Genomic DNA, 16,777 nt, shown 5'->3' on the forward strand with positions numbered 1-16,777 from the left:
TTGCCAAGTAAAGGAAGGAAATCAAAAGAACACAAATTTGGCAAACACACCATTAATAACCACTGAATGTTCAAGACTTATGAATATCACAACAGCAAAAACCCTTGTACAAAACAACTACCCCAACCAAACTACGTTTATGATTTAAAATCCAGGCTAAAGGTTTGAGAAAATCTTTTAAATAAGTGATGGGTGCAGAATTAGGCCATTCGACCCATTGTCTATTCCACCATTCAATACAATACCGTTTATTGGCATTTGAACCTCAAATGAAGTTCTGCAGTCATACAACAAGAAAAAAAAAACCCAAGACACACAATTAACACAAACACCCATCACAGTGAATCTCATCCTCACTGTGATAGAAGGCAAAGGCATTGTCTCTCCCCTATCGTGGCTGATCGATCTCTCTCTCCTACCCCATTCTCCTGCCTTCTCCCCATAACCCCTGACAACCGGACAAATCAAGAATCTATCTATCTCTGCCTTAAAAATATTAATTGACGGACTCCACAGCCTTCTGTGGCAAAGAATTCCACAGATTCACCACCCTCAGACTAAAGAAATTCCTCCTCATCTCCTACCTAAAGAAACGTCCTTGAATTCTGAGGCTATGACCACGGGCCCTGGACTCTCCCACGTGAAAACATCCTCTCCACATCCACTCTATCAAGGCCTTTCCAAACCGTGGAAATAGAATCCTCAGAATAAGCATGCGTGTGGTACACTGGGTACATAGTGATTCATTAAAAAAAGATACTTTACCCCAAAAGTTCTTTGGAATAGTGTTCCATTAGCGTAATGAGACTTGAAAGATTTTTGTCCAGGTGTAGCACGTGGGCCACAGCACTTCTTCCAATTGGATGGAAGGTAACCAGGTAGAGGCTGTGTAGAGTTCCTAGTATGTCTGCACGGTCGGTTTCCTCAAGCGCCAAACCTCGATTCAAGTAATCAAAAAGTTCAGAAACGTACTGCAATGCCTGTAGCGAGTACAACAGCCATATGGCCAATGTTTCGTCATTGCCACCATCCTCTGGGTCTTGATCAAGAGTCTGAGACAAGGCCCGGATCAGCAGATTTGTCACTTCGTACTCTGCACTCAGGAACAGAAGACCATTTTGTATCTGAATTAGAAACTTAATCAAGTCTTTAATGGCTTGCAGCAGACCCGGATGTGCGTTGGTTGCAGGGATAGACAGAAGGAGGGCGAGCGATTCCAGAAAATGACAGCTGTTAAGGTACCTGCAAGAAAATTAAACATTCAGACTTCTACATCTTGAAATAATTATACGACTTTCAATCAGCAGTTCTAATTGTAAATGAGGACAGGTGCACCATCGATTTTCCGGCACCCTTGGTTCCAGAGCCGTGCCGGGTTATTCATTTTGCAGCACCAACCGAGGCCACAAAATAATTATTCAATAATACACCTCTAATACACTCACTAATCATACCACTCCCATGTCTCTAAATCACCATCGCCTGCAAGAAATGTAAAGGATCAGCAATTAACAATGTAGTAAACAATAAACCCCTTCAGGGCTGGGGGAATCCTGAAATAACATGCGCCACATGCAACGCTGTTGGAATTGTGTCCGGATTAAAGGAGTTGCCGGACCATCAGTTGCCGGAGAATCAATGGAGCGCCCATACTGAGGTACGGTCCCATTATACGATGAGCTTACGTAATTCATGCAGACGTTTCACCACTCTTTTCTCAAACGCAATTGCCTTCCCAGCAATCCAGAATCTCAAATTAACTGGGTGGCACGGTGGTAGAGTTGTTACCTGACAGCGTCAGAGATCCGGGCTCGATCCTGACTACGGGTGGTTGTTTGTACATTCTCCCCGTGACCTGCGTGGGTTGCCTCCCACACTCCAAAGACCTTCAGATTTGTAGGTTCATTGGCTCAGTATAATTGTAAATTGTCCCGAGTGTGTGTAGGATAGTGTTAGCGTTGGGGATCATTGGTCGGTGCGGACTCAGTGGGCCAAAGGGCCTGTTTCCGCACTGCATCTCCAAACGAAACAAATTAAAATCTAATTAAATTTTTAGCATACCCTTTTTATAAAAAAAAAAACTTACCTTAACAGCGACGGTGCAGGATCATCCCTTTCTGGAGGACCTGTGATGCGAGCTGCTGTTGGAAATGACTTAACAGGTGGTTGTATCATTGAATAAGGTGCGGCTTCCAACAATTGCAGAAGTTCATCGAGAATGCTTACAAGTTTTTCCACTTCCACTTCACTAATGTTCGAAGCTTCCAACAAACGGTCCAAATCTGTGGCAGTCTCCATGTCCCCTTCGTCGTTATCTTTACTTCCTTTCTCTCGCCCAGAATTAGCATCATGATCAGCCTCATGGACATTAGACGGGACGGGAGTACTTTCCGCCAGCTGTGAGGCCATCTTTTCCAGATCGGATACAATCTCATAGAAGTGGCACTTCTGAACTATAGCACTGCCAGCAGTCACCACTCTCACTGTTTGGTCAGTCAGTATTAGCTCCATTAATCTTTGATACCCACTTTTTCCCTGCTCCTCTACTTTGGCATTCAAGAACTCTTCCATCCCTTCCGTGATGCTAATCACGCTATCCAGAGCTTTAAGCGTGTTTAGCTTTAATGAAGACGACATGTGCTCTGCAAACAGCAGAACAAAGAGTCGGTCAATGATGCCTGCCTCTGAAAGGGCTGAAACTCCTTCAGACCCACATTCAGCCAAGGATGAAACAAGCTTTGTCCCAGCCTTAAGCTGCCTTAAATTCAACGCTATGGGCTGTGTTATCGCTGTGTGAAGGCTTAAAGCATCCAATGTCCAGTCCACAAGTTGTTTTAGATGGTCCTGATCACGCTCAAATAGCTGAACATAACTTAAACCTTTAACGAGTAAACCCGGTATCTCTTCCAAAGCCATTACCCATTTGGCACCCCTATCATCTTTGTAGAGTTCAAGAAGTTCCTTTAACTTAACTGCAGCATCCATATTTCCCATGCCTGCTTTCTCTAGGTCAAGCTCCTTCAGCCTCGCCATTTCATTCTCATATTTAGTCCTATAGGGAGGATTAAAATATAAAGGGGGTCCTATCTCTCGGTCGTAAGTGTCATATGCAATGGGAGGCACAGAGGCCAGATCTTCAACAGTGTACTCAAGCTCAAAGCTCAATTTATAATTTTCACGTTCCAGATCTGCAATTCCATCTTCATCACTGGATATTTGTTCATACCCATCATCTTCTACAAAATAAAAACACAGAAACAATTATAATCTTTTTCACTTAAGTTTCAATTATCACAATGAGTACTTAAGTTTGAGGAACGGAATGTGGCCATTTGGCCCATTAAGTCTACTTCGCCATTCAATCGTGGCAGATCTATCTTTCCCTCAACCCCATTCTGCTGTCTGCTCCCCAAAATCCCCGACACTCTTACTAATCAAGAATTTGTCAATCTCAGTCTTACAAATATCCATTGACTTGGCCTCCACAGCCTTCTGTGGCAATGAATTTCACAGATTCACCACCCTCTGACTAAAGAAATTCCTCTTCATCTCCTTCCAAAAGGAATGCCCTTTAATTCTGAGGCTGTGCCCTGTGGTCCTAGACTCTCCCACTAGTGGAAACACCCTCTGCTCATCCACTCTATCCAGGCCGTTCACTATTCGTTTCAATGAGGTACCCCCTCATCCTTCTGAACGCCAGTGAGTACAGGCCCAGTGCCGTCGTCACCCCTGTCCTCCACTGTTGTTCGCCCCGGGAATGAATCACTTGATAGCTCATTGTAGAGAGGCTGCCTGTGAGCGCTGGGCAGAATGGGGCAAGCAGTACAGTCACTCAGCAATGAATGCAAGCTTTTCTGGGGATTGGAAGGACCAGCTCCAAAAGGTTGAGATGCAACAGCCCCCCCCCCCCCCCCCCTCTCCCAGCTGGGAGATTTCTCCATACAATGATCACTAGCCAGTGAGCTTGTACCCTAGAGAAACCCATGGGGTGAGTAGAGCTGGGTTGCAGCTGCCATGATATCAAGCAGGTACAGAAGCCAAAATGGGATAGACAAAATAACATCAAATTACCCTTTCCCTTGGACTGGTCTTTTTTATATCATGTTAGCACACATCATTACCACACCAACACCTCTACTTCCTCAGAAGGCTCAGGAAGTTCAGCATGTCTCCAACAACCCTCAACAACGTCTACAGGTGCGCCATAGAAATCATTTCATCGGGATGCATCACAGCTTGGTTTGGGAACAGCTCCATCCTAGACCACAAGAAATTGCGGCAAATTGTGGACGCTGCCCAGACCAACACATAAACCAACCTGTTTAAGAAGGAACTGCAGGTGCTGGAAAATCGAAGGTAGACAAAAATGCTGGAGAAACTCAGCGGGTGAGGCAGCATCTATGGAGCTGCCTCACCTACACAAACCAACCTTCCTTCCATTTACCCCATTTACACCTCAGCACATGTGACAATAAACTAACTGAACAGACAAGGCATCAAGTCTATAAAATGTGATTACTGCAGTTGGGTATGTGTAGCAAAAGGTTTATGAATTTATTTTTTAAAGCCGAGTAACAAACCAATTTAGCAGCTCCAACGCTCTTAAAGTTGAAGGCAGCTCCCCCTACCCCCGTTCATAAATTCCGTTGAATATAAAAATTTCCTACACATGCTAACTTTATTTTTCAATAACATAACCAGACTTTCTTTTGAACAGGGGGTTATAATTTTTTACAAAGACAACCCTCACCAAATTCTACAGATGCATCACAGCTTGGTTTGGGAACAGCGCAATTCCAAAACCGCAAGAAATCGCAACAAATTGTGGACGCAGCCCAAACCATCACACAAACCAACCATCCTTCCGTTGACTCCATTTATTCCTCATGCTGCCTCAGCAAGGCCGGCAGCATAATCAAGGACGAGTCTCACCCTGGCCACTCCCTCTTCTCCCCTCTCGCATCGGGCAAAAGATATCAAAGTGTGAAAACGCACACCCCCAGATTCAGGGACAGTTTCTTACCAGCTGTTATCAGGCAACTGAACCATCTTCCCACAACCAGAGAGCAGTTCTGAACTCCTATCCACCTCATCGGGGATCCTCGGACTATCTTTGATTGGATTTTACTGGCTTTACCATGCACTAAAAGTTAATCCCTTATCATGCATCTGTGCACTGCGAATGGCTCACTTGCAATCATTTATTGTCTTTCTGCTAGCTGGTTAGCACGCAACAAAAGCTTTTCACTGTATCTCGGTACACATGACAATAAACTGAACTGAAACATACCATCAACTTCTACTTCCTCCTCTACATCATCTTCCTCTTCAATACTTTCCACAGTGCGCTCGTCTTCATCTTCCGCTTCTGCTGCATCCTCCTCCTCATCGTCATCTTCATCATCTGGAGGTTCCTCCTCCTCTTCACCTTCAGAAAACTGCGCCTCTTGCTGAGTTGAAGAACGATCTGGAGAAATGGGTTCAAAGTAATCCTCCCTTTGTTCGCTTTCATCCGCTTTATCCGCAGCTACTGAAACAATAAATCGTTCCAAGTTTTCATGAGAAGAACTTTGAATTTAATCACAAAACTTCCAAAAACATCAATAACAAAATTGTTTTCTTAAAATTAAATTTGCAATGGTGCAAAACTATTCCCTTTAAATATGTCGATAGATAAGGTAAGAGGGGAAAAATTTAATAGGACCCAGAGGGGCAGTTTTATCACAGTGTGTGGTGGGTGTCTGCAACAAGCTGCCAGAGGAGGTAATTGAGGCCGGTACTATAACAACATTTAAGAAACAATTTAACAAACAAGTGCATAGATAGGAGCATTTTAGATGGATATGGGCTAAATGCAGGCAGGTGGTACTAGCGTAGATGGGGAATCTTGGTCGGCGCGGGCAAGTTGGGCTGCAAGGCCCTCGTCCATGCTCTATGATGCCATGACAGAATTATAAGACATTTTAGCCCCTTCAAGCCTGATCCATAATAGGATCATGGTTGACCTTTATTTCAATGCTTTTTCCTGCACAATCTCAACTAAGGGAAACATCCTCCCAGCCAAATTTAACAAGGTTTTAATCCTGTTCAGGCAACATTGATATAAAGCACTAGAGTTGCTGCCTTACAGTGCCAGGGACCTGGGTTCAATCCCGATTATGGGTGTTTGTCTGTACATTCTCCCTGTGACATGCGTGGGTTTTCGCCAAGATCTTCCCACACTCCAAAGACGTACAGGTTTGTAGGTTAATTGGCTTGGTATAAATGCAAATTGTCCCTGGTGTGTGTAGGATAGTGTTAGCGTGCGGGGATCGCCGGTTTGTTCGGACTCGGTGGGCTTGTTTCCGCGTTGTATCTCAAAGCCAAATCATCTTTGCACTTGAGCGATATCTTGGCAACATCATTGCAAGTATTTTCTGCACTCACTTCTAACTTAATGACATCTTTCCTATGGCTGGGTGACCAAACCGAACACTATACCCCATCAGCCAATGTCTTGTACAATTATACACCATAACATCAGCAACCACGATGCCAGATATGGGATAGAACTTTACTCATACCACTCATGAAAGAGCATTGAACTTCAAAATATAGTTCCATTATAAATCCATGATTAGGAAACAAATTCCAAGGGAATTTACCAACAATTTATGGCAGCACATCTTTGATTTGGATTTAAATTATAGGTACCAGTATTGAATATGGTTGATAACAACACTGAATTATTTTACTTTACCAGTCTGAGGTAATGTTTCCTCTTCATCGTCATCAGGAGGAGGGGGGCCCGGGGGTGTTCGAGGTCCCCTTGGCTGTGGTCTTGGGGGATTTTCATTAAATTGATCATCCTTATCCCAATCTAAAGGTATAAACAAATGTACCCAGAAAACAAATTAAGCAAGACAGCACTAACAAGAAACAAAATAGGCAGCTTCTATTTTAAACATTGCTAAATCACTGTAAATCCGAAAATAGCTTACACAGTGAATAAAAACTGTAGCACAACAAAGTACTGTATTAACTTAAAGAACTGCAGATGCTAGAAAAATCAAAGGTAGACAAAAATGCTGGAGAAACTCAGCGGGTGAGGCAGCATCTTTGGAGCGAAGGAATAGGTGACGTTTCGAATCGAGACCCTTCTTCACCCGAAACGTCACCTATTCCTTCGCTCTGCCTCACCCACTGAGTTTCTCCAGCATTTTTTCCTACTGTATGAACTTAGTTTAGTTTAGAGACAGCATGAAACAGGACCTTCGGCCCAGCGAGTCCGCGCCGACCAGTGATCCCTGCACCCTAACACTATTCTCCACACATTCGGGATAATTTACAATGATACCAAGCCAATTAACCTACAAACCTGTACATCTTAGGCATGTGAGAGGAGACCGGGGCATCCGGAGAAAACCCATGCAGATCACAGAGAGAACATACGAACTCCGTACAGACAGCACCTGGGTCTCTGGAGCTAAGGCAGAAACTCGAACTTTGCTCCACCATGCTGTCCCAAATAGCTTGTAAAAATTCTTATAAATCTCCTGCACTTTATAATCTCTTCCCCAAACAGCGACACAGATTATGTTTCAAGTTAGCAAATGCAGCAACAACAAAAAATCAACTTCGGGCTACTCATTTTAAAGGTTCCAAATAAGTCAGAGATAACAAAACTACATACAAATTATCACTACCACTGAGATCACATAATTTATCCCAAACGACCATAACAAACTCCAGAGAGTCACAAAAAGCTGGAGTAATTCAGCGGGTCCAACAGCATTTCTGGATAAAAGGAATTAATGATGTTTTGGGTTGAGACCTTTCTTCACACTGAGAGTCATGGGAAAAAGGGAAACAAACTTCAGGCTATACATCTAAATGCCTCAATACCACACCATGCAGTGTGTGTAATCATTGATTCTTAAACAGAACGTCAGACATGAAGTAACAAAAAAAAAACCACACACGCCCCGACATATTTTAAAATCAATCCTTACCATGTTTTACAGTCCGTTTAAGAGCTGGTTGCTGCTGCTGCAGCTGGTGTTGCTGCTGCTGGACTTGTTGCTGTTGCGGCAGCTGCTGCTGTGGAGGAGGTGGTGGTGGTGGTGGTGGAGGGGGGGAGTCTCGGTCGTGACTTATCACACGATCGACAGTCCCGTAAATTGCCAAGGTTAGGCAGTTGTACCAACCTTTCAGGACAATTCCGTCTGTATTGACCTGTGGGAATTAAGTAACGTTGAAAACAAACTCATTTGAGTAACGGCTGAGCAGAATCGCACCCCACCTCTTTTCCAAACATACTTTTTAGTTCATTCAGTTTAGAGGTACAGCGCGGAAACAGGCCCTTCGGGAGTAGGGGTACTGAGTGTGGATGATCAGCCATGATCACAGTGAATGGCGGTGCTGGCTCGAAGGGACAAATGGCCTACTCCTGCACCTATTGTCTATTGGTCCACCGGGTCCAGGCTGACCAGCGATCCCCGCATATTAATACTATCCTACACCCACTAGGGACAATTTTTACATTTACCAAGCCAATTAACCTAATAACCTGTACGTCTTTGGAGTGTGGGAGGAAGCCGAAGATCTCGGAGAAAACCCATGCAGATCACGGGGAGAACGTACAAACTCCCTACAGACCGCACCCATAGTCAGGATCAAACCCGGGTCCAAGGTAGCAACTCTACCGCTGTGCCACCGTGACACACGCTAACATTGTACGAATTGTAGCACAAGGGTCGGTTGGGCCAATATTTCAAGATCAGGTTACACTACCAACTATCCTACCAGGTTACACTACCACAACCAAAGGACAAATCTGCCCTTTCACCTTCTCTTTAGTGTAACCTTTCCAACCGCTGTGCTGTGGCTGCTATTCAAGTTCTTTAAATGCCAACTCATTTCTTAGTAGTCTGCTCAGTATTTGTAGGTCTGATACCCCCTTTTCAGCATTATTTTTTGTTAATGCTATAGCACGAGTTTCCACAAAATTTACAATGATTTCGGGAGCTCTTTTTGAAACTGGAAATGGACAAAAGTAGCATAAAGCAGCCCAGTAAATTTAAGACGAGAAGGGATCTTATAGAAACATATACAATTCTTAAGGGATTGGACAGGAAAATTGTTCCCCATGTTGGGGGAGTCCAAAACCAGGGGTCACAGTTTAAGTATAAGGGTAAGGCCATTTATGACTGAGATGAGGAAGAACTTTTTCATCCAGAGAGTTGTGAGTCTGTGGAATTCTCTGCCACAGAAGGCAGTGGAGGCCAATTCACTGGATGTTTTCAAGAGAGTTAGATATAGCTCTTAGGGCTAATGGAATCAAGAGATATGGGGAAAAGGCAGGAATGGGGATACTGATTTTGGATGATCAGACATGATCATATTGAAGGGCCGAAAGGCCTACTCCTGCACCTATTTTCTACGTTTCAATGTTTGCAAAAGGGTAAACTAGAATTTCTAGACAAATATTTTCTTACAATTTAAATAAACATTAAAACATCAAATTTTGATAACTTACAGATAAAATTAGAACTGGAATAATCTACAGGTTTTTTCACCCCCAACTAAATCTACTGTACCAGAGAGGGAAATATGACTCAAATTTAAAAAAATACAAATACTGTAAAAGTTGATGGAGCAACCCATTCAAAAACTAGGCAACAAATTCAGCACTCAATGTAGTTTACCTGCCTCACCCATTCACTGACATTTGAGGGAATGCAAGGACAGATAAAAATCAATGACATCGCAAAAGGAGGACAAACGAGGACAGTATACGTTATAAAAAGCAATTGCTTCACAAAATACAACATACACTGGCAACAAGCTTACCTTATTGCTTGGTCTAAAAATGATAGATGCATTTTCATCATAATCAAGACTGTGGAAGAACATAAGAGATAGGTTACACTTATTTCAAAATATTGTTTTACAATTTAAAAAATCTAAGATAGAACTTTGTTAGATGAATCAACTAAAACACTTTTAAATAACCTGCTGATCATTTTTAATTCTGTCCATTTTAAGAATTCATACATCACAAAGTCTCTCTCCATTCATTTCATGCACAGAGTAATGAAACCTCTCTCTAAACCCAGAGAATGACACTCTGCTGCATTGAGAAGCCGAAACAAATAACATGATCAGTCAGGGATAGAAGCCCTTGTCAGTTCATGGTAATTTAATGTGACAAATTTAATGCAATCTGCAATAACCCTTTGACAATTATTGTTCCCAAGTGATAAATGGCGACCAGAATGCCCGTATGCATGAGATGATTGGAAGGCATTTGTGAAAATGTAACAAGAGAAAGACATTTTCATTTTTTCTTTCTTCTTCCCCCCCCCCCCCCCCCCCATAAACTAAATGCTTGATTCAGATAATGACTCAAATAGTTAGCTAAAATACTTTTTTTTTTTTAAACTTTAACACACATCAGCGCAAACATTTTTTTTACACAACTGGCACTCAATTCAGTTGCAGATCAAAACCCAAATTAAAAAGTGACAATTGCTCTTACCTTCCTAATCGGTCGAAAACAGGCGCGCTTGGTTTACTGACGTTGTTGAAAAACAAGTCTAACTGAAAAGCATGTGGGGAGGTCTCCCTGAAGACAAGTAAAGACAACACATCAAGCAAAACACTACATTCTAATCCAATGCGATTTATGTCATAAACTTGCAGCAATGCTCATTTATATTAGAAAATTTACCGCTGATTTTTTTCACCCTTGATAGATATTAATTTGATCAAAGATTATTAGACTATTGGTCCCTTGCAAGGACATTAACATTTAAGTTGACTAATAATTCAAGAAACTCAAGAGGTATCCCCACCCATCGTCACTTACCCATATGCCCCACTGTCAGGCAAGCTATTGTGAGCTTTGACTCCAGGAGGAATGACACGAACCTCATTTATGTAAACCACACAAGGAAAGCGAACTACATCCACGTGTGTATTTTGCTAGAAGGTACAGGAAAAATAAAATTTAGAAACAGCACTTTCTTATTGGAGCTCTAATCTTCTGTCAGCAGCGTTTTTAAATTTCCATGGCATTTGCACATGCTCGTCACATTCCTGTTCTAAGACCATAAGACATAGGAGCAGAATTAGGTCATTTCATCAGTGTCACTTGTAGTGGGAGAGTCTAGGGCTTGAGGTCATAGCCTCAGAATTAAAGGATGTTCTTTTAGGAAGGAGATGAGGAGACATTTATTTAGTCAGAGGGTGGTGAATCTTTGGAATTCTTTGCAACAGAAGGCTGTGGAGGCCAAGTTAGTGGATATTTTTAAGGCAGAGATACTGCTGAACTCACAGTCTCGTTGCTAGCTATCTTTTATACGCTCCCATTTGTATACATTTATTTGCCTATGTACCAGTTTAATTCATCCACAGTGCACACATTGTTTAACCAGTATTTTTATTTCTACTATCTTGCACTATGACCAGACGCTAAACTGCATTTTGTTGTACCTGTACTCGTATTTGTGCAATGACAATAAAGTTGAATTGAATTGAATTGAATAGATTCTTGATTCGTACGATGTCAGAACTGCTGTAGATTTGGGAGGAACAACAGCAGCAGCAGATTAGCAAGAGATACGACTGATTGGCTCCAGCCCAAGTGGGAGGAGAGAAGTGAGTCAGAGGGGTGAAAACAGTTGAAAACTGAGGAATTTGCTTTGTAAATTGGTAAATCAGGCAATTTATCAGTCAATTTAAGCAGGACAGCTCTTAGCGAGCTGCAGTGAGTGAGTGGCCTTGTGAGGGAAGTGCCCTGTGAGTAAAGTATGAGTCTTTGGCTCAAGAGTCTTCAGTGAGGCGAGGAGACCACGCAATACGCTTGAGAGGTAGAGACAAAAGAAGGAGATGTCAAGCAAGCTGATTCAGTGTGATGCTTGCAGTATGTGGGAGGTCAAGGACACCGCTGGTGCCTTTGGCTGCTACAAATGCGAGAAGTGCATCCGGGTAGAGCTCCTGAAGGGCCATGTTGGGGAACTGGAGAAGCAAGTGGATGACCTCCGGTTCGTACGAGAAACGGAGTCGTTCCTCGACAAGTCCTACAGTACGATTGTTACACCTAAGGTACTGGAAGAGAGAAGGTGGGAGACCGTGAGAAAGGGAGGGAAGCATGGAATGCCACGTCCCCGGGTGGTGTACCTCTTGTAAACAGATTCATCCGCTTAGAAGCTGTTGGGACAGAAGAGCGGTGGAATGGCTTGCGATGCGAATAGGGCTGTTGAGCCAAAACCAAAAAGGCCTAAGGCAGGCAAGGCCATTGTAGTGGGAGACTCCATTGTGAGAGGTACGGACAGGGGTTTCTGCGGCAACAGACGGGATGCGAGGATGGTGTGCTGCCTTCCCGGCGCCAGGAACCAGGATGACACGGACAGAGTGCAGAAAATCCTCAAGGGCGGAGGTGAACATCCGGAAGTGGTAGTGCATGTCGACACAAACGATGTCGGAAAAAAGGGGATGAATATTCTGCAGCGTGACTTTAGAGAGCTCGGAAAAATGTTGAAAAGCAGGACCTCCAGGATTGTTATCTCCAGTTTGCTTCCAGTTCCCAGTGCTGGCGAGCAGGAACAGGGAGCTACGGGACCTGAACGTGTGGCTGAGGAACTGGTGCACGGGGCAGGGATTTAGATTCTTAGATCACTGGGATCTGTTTTGGGGTAAGGGGGAACTGTACAAAAGGGACGGATTGCGTCTTAACAGGTGTGGGACCAGCATTCTGGCAGGCAGGTTTGCCACTGCTACACGGGTGGCGTTAAACTGAATAAGGGGGGTGGGGTGTTGAATGGGATAGTCGAGGATGGAGTTAAAGGGAAAGGATTTCTTAAATGTGTGAGCGTAGAGACCGAGGGGTGTAAAATGAGGGTAGAAGAAATAGGTAGCAAGGTGAAAAGTAAAAGTGGCAGGCAGACAAAACCAGGACAAAAATCAAAAAGGGCCACTTTTCAACATAATTGTATAAAGGGTAAGAGTGTTGTAAAAACAAGCCTGAAGGCTTTGTGTCTCGATGCAAGGAGCATTCGTAATAAGGTGGATGAGTTCAATGTGCAGATAGCTATTAATGATTATGATATAGTTGGGATCACGGAGACATGGCTCCAGGGTGACCAAGGCTGGGAGCTGAACATCCAGGGATATTCAATATTCAGGAGGGATAGACAGAAAGGAAAAGGAGGTGGGGTAGCGTTACTGATTAGAGAGGGGATTATGCAATGGAAAGGAAGGACATTAGTTTGGAGGAAATCGGTATGGGTAGAGCTGCGTACTAAGGGGCAGAAAACGCTGGGTGTTGTGAAGGCCACCTAACAGTAGTAGTGAATGGAGATGGTTCAAACAGGAAATTAGAAATGCGTGCGACAAAGGCAAAACAGTTATAATGGGTGACTTCAATCTACATATAGATTGGGTGAATCAAATTGGCAGGGGTGCTGAGGAAGAGGATTTCTTGGAATGTATGCGGGATAGTTATCTAAATCAACATGTAGAGGAACCAACGAGAGAGCAGGCTATTTTAGACTGGGTATTGAGTAATGAGGAAGGGTTAGTTAGCAATCTTGTTGTACGTGCCCCCTTGGGCAAGAGTGACCATAATATGGTTGAGTTCTTCATTAGGATGGAGAGTGACATTGTTAATTCAGAAACAATGGTTCTGAACTTAAAGAAAGGTAACTTTGAGGGTATGAGACGTGAATTAGCCAAGATTGACTGGCAATTAATTCTAAAAGGGTTGACGGTGGATATGCAATGGAAGACATTTAAAGGCTGCATGGATGAACTACAAAAATTGTTCATACCAGTTTGGCAAAAGAATTAATCAGGGAAGGTAGTATATCCATGGATAACAAGGGAAAGCAGGGATAGTATCAAAGCGAAGGATGATGCGTACAAATTAGCCAGAAAAAGCAGCATACCGGAGGACTGGGAGAAATTCAAAGACCAGCAGAGGAGGACAAAGGGCTTAATTAGGAAAGGGAAAATAGATTATGAAAGAAAACTGGCAGGGAACATAAAAACTGACTGCAAAAGTTTTTATAGATATGTGAAAAGAAAGAGATTAGTTAAAACAAATGTAGGTCCTTTGCAGTCAGAAACAGGCGAGTTGATCATGGGGACAAGGATATGGCGGACCAATTCAATAACTACTTTGGTTCCGTCTTCACTAAGGAAGACATAAATAATTTGCCGGAAATAGCAGGGGACCGCGGGTCAAAGGAGTTGGAGGAATTGAGTGAAATCCAGGTTAGCCGGGAAGTGGTGTTGGGTAAATTGAATGGATTAAAGGCCGATAAATCCCCAGGGCCAGATAGGCTGCATCCCAGAGTACTTAAGGAAGTAGCTCCAGAAATAGTGGATGCATTAGTAATAATCTTTCAATACTCTTTAGATTCTGGAGTAGTTCCTGAAGATTGGCGGGTAGCAAACGTAACCCCACTTTTTAAGAAGGGAGGGAGAGAGAAAACGGGGAATTACAGACCAGTTAGTCTAACATCGGTAGTGGGGCAACTGCTAGAGTCAGTTATTAAAGATGGGATAGCAGCACATTTGGAAAGTGGTGAAATCATTGGACAAAGTCAGCATGGATTTACGAAAGGTAAATCATGTCTGACGAATCTTATAGAATTTTTCGATGATTTAACTAGTAGCGTGGATAGGGGAGAACCAGTGGATGTGGTGTATCTGGACCTCCAGAAGGCTTTCGACAAGGTCCCACATAAGAGATTAGTATACAAACTTAAAGCACAAGGCATTGGGGGTTCAGTATTGATGTGGAAAGAGAACTGGCTGGCAAACAGGAAGCAAAGAGTAGGAGTAAACGGGTCCTTTTCACAATGGCAGGCAGTGACTAGTGGGATACCGCAAGGCTCAGTGCTAGGACCCCAGCTATTTACAATATATATTAATGATCTGGATGAGGGAATTGAAGGCGATATCTCCAAGTTTGCGGATGACACTAAGCTGGGGGGCAGTGTTAGCTGTGAGGAGGATGCTAGGAGACTGCAAGGTGACTTGGATAGGCTGGGTGAGTCGGCAAATGTTTGGCAGATGCAGTATAATGTGGATAAATGTGAGGTTATCCATTTTGGGGCAAAAAACGGGAAAGCAGACTATTATCTAAATGGTGGCCGATTGGGAAAGGGGGAGATGCAGCGAGACCTGGGTGTCATGGTACACCAGTCATTGAAGGTAGGCATGCAGGTGCAGCAGGCAGTAAAGAAAGCGAATGGTATGTTAGCTTTCATTGCAAAAGGATTTGAGTATAGGAGCAGGGAGGTTCTACTGCAGTTGTACAGGGTCTTGGTGAGAACACACCTGGAGTATTGCGTACAATTTTGGTCTCCAAATCTGAGGAAGGACATTATTGCCATAGAGGGAGTGCAGAGACGGTTCACCAGACTGATTCCTGGGATGTCAGGACTGTCTTATGAAGAAAGACTGGATAGACTTGGTTTATACTCTCTAGAATTTAGGAGATTGAGAGGGGATCTTATAGAAACCTACAAAATTCTTAAGGGGTTGGACAGGCTAGATGCAGGAAGATTGTTCCCGATGTTAGGGAAGTCCAGGACAAGGGGTCACAGCTTAAAGATAAGGGGGAAATCCTTTAAAACCGAGATGAGAAGAACCTTTTTCACACAGAGAGTGGTGAATCTCTGGAACTCTCTGCGACAGAGGGTAGTTGAGGCCAGTTCATTGGCTATATTTAAGAGGGAGTTAGATGTGGCCCTTGTGGCTAAGGGGATTAGGGGGTATGGAGAGAAGGCAGGTACGGGATACTGAGTTGGATGATCATCCATGATCATATTGAATGGCGGTGCAGGCTCGAAGGGCCAAATGGCCTACTCCTGCACCTAATTTCTATGTTTATGTGAAGGCAGGAGAATGGGATTAGGAGGGAGAGAGAGATCAGCCATGATTGAATGGCGGAGTAGACTCGATGGGCTGATTGGCCTAATTCTATTCCTCTTCCTTATGACAAGCAATTGAAATTGACAAACCATTGCTTCGATCGGCACTTTTCCATTAAATTAATGTAACAAACACTTATCAGTATTTTTCAGCTTGCTGTAAAATACATTTTTTGCTGTTAAATAGAAATTATTTTGAATAATTATTGAAGGAACTTTCAACTTTCACAGAAGAAAAAGCTCCAGCCCTAACTTTGAAAAATTGTCAAAGAATTCTCAGTGGCAAGAAACATGCACGGCACATTCGATGCGCCCACCTCACCAGTAAACAAGGGTGCCCCCCCATGTTCAGGCTAGATAGGAGGCTACAGGTGAAAACTCTGGCCAGAGTGGTCCATCACTATGATCGTGGGCAAAGGCAGAAAAGTTAAAACGTATGTATACAATGTAAACAGCACTCCTCAGCGGTTCCCCTGCATTTTTTTTCCTTCTCCCTTCAAGAGTGGAGTGTTTATCTGTCTTATGTACCAACAACCAAACAACTTCCTACTTACAGCAGTAACATGCCTGTAGACACAATACTCATAGATAACAAAACAAAAAAAACAAAAAAAATTAACAAGCTCAATACTAGCAAAAAAAAAGCGCAAAGTGCTTAATGCAACCAATGCCAGTCCACAGTTCATAATTTAGTTTGTGTCCAAGAGCCCAATGTTTGTTGGGAAGAAGCTGTTCTTGAACCTGATGGTCACAGTTTTCAGAAGCTTATACCTTCTTCCCAATCAAGTTGAGAGCATGGCTAGGGTGGTTTGATTATTTGAAAGAAACAAATCAATTTCTTGCCACATTTTATG

General features: G+C 43.2%; 1 protein-coding gene across 5 annotated transcripts in view; it reads right to left on the minus strand.

Moving 5' to 3' along the window:
- Nucleotides 1-16,777, minus strand: part of virma (vir like m6A methyltransferase associated) — a 66,277-nt gene that overhangs the window by 43,854 nt on the left and 5,646 nt on the right. For 4 of the 5 annotated variants that reach the window (XM_055633676.1, XM_055633673.1, XM_055633675.1 and 1 more), the window contains exons 2-9: nt 10,850-10,965; nt 10,520-10,606; nt 9,832-9,880; nt 7,992-8,214; nt 6,740-6,859; nt 5,291-5,530; nt 2,087-3,236; nt 766-1,242 (exon numbers count right to left, since the gene is read on the minus strand). In XM_055633676.1, coding sequence (XP_055489651.1) covers nt 766-1,242; nt 2,087-3,236; nt 5,291-5,530; nt 6,740-6,859; nt 7,992-8,214; nt 9,832-9,880; nt 10,520-10,606; nt 10,850-10,965 — 2,462 coding nt within the window. The remainder of the gene's footprint in view (nt 1-765; nt 1,243-2,086; nt 3,237-5,290; nt 5,531-6,739; nt 6,860-7,991; nt 8,215-9,831; nt 9,881-10,519; nt 10,607-10,849; nt 10,966-16,777) is intronic. The other variant, XM_055633674.1, reaches the window with a different exon arrangement.

The sequence above is a fragment of the Leucoraja erinacea genome, chromosome 4 (assembly GCF_028641065.1).
Source record: "Leucoraja erinacea ecotype New England chromosome 4, Leri_hhj_1, whole genome shotgun sequence".
Classification (NCBI taxonomy): domain Eukaryota; kingdom Metazoa; phylum Chordata; class Chondrichthyes; order Rajiformes; family Rajidae; genus Leucoraja; species Leucoraja erinaceus.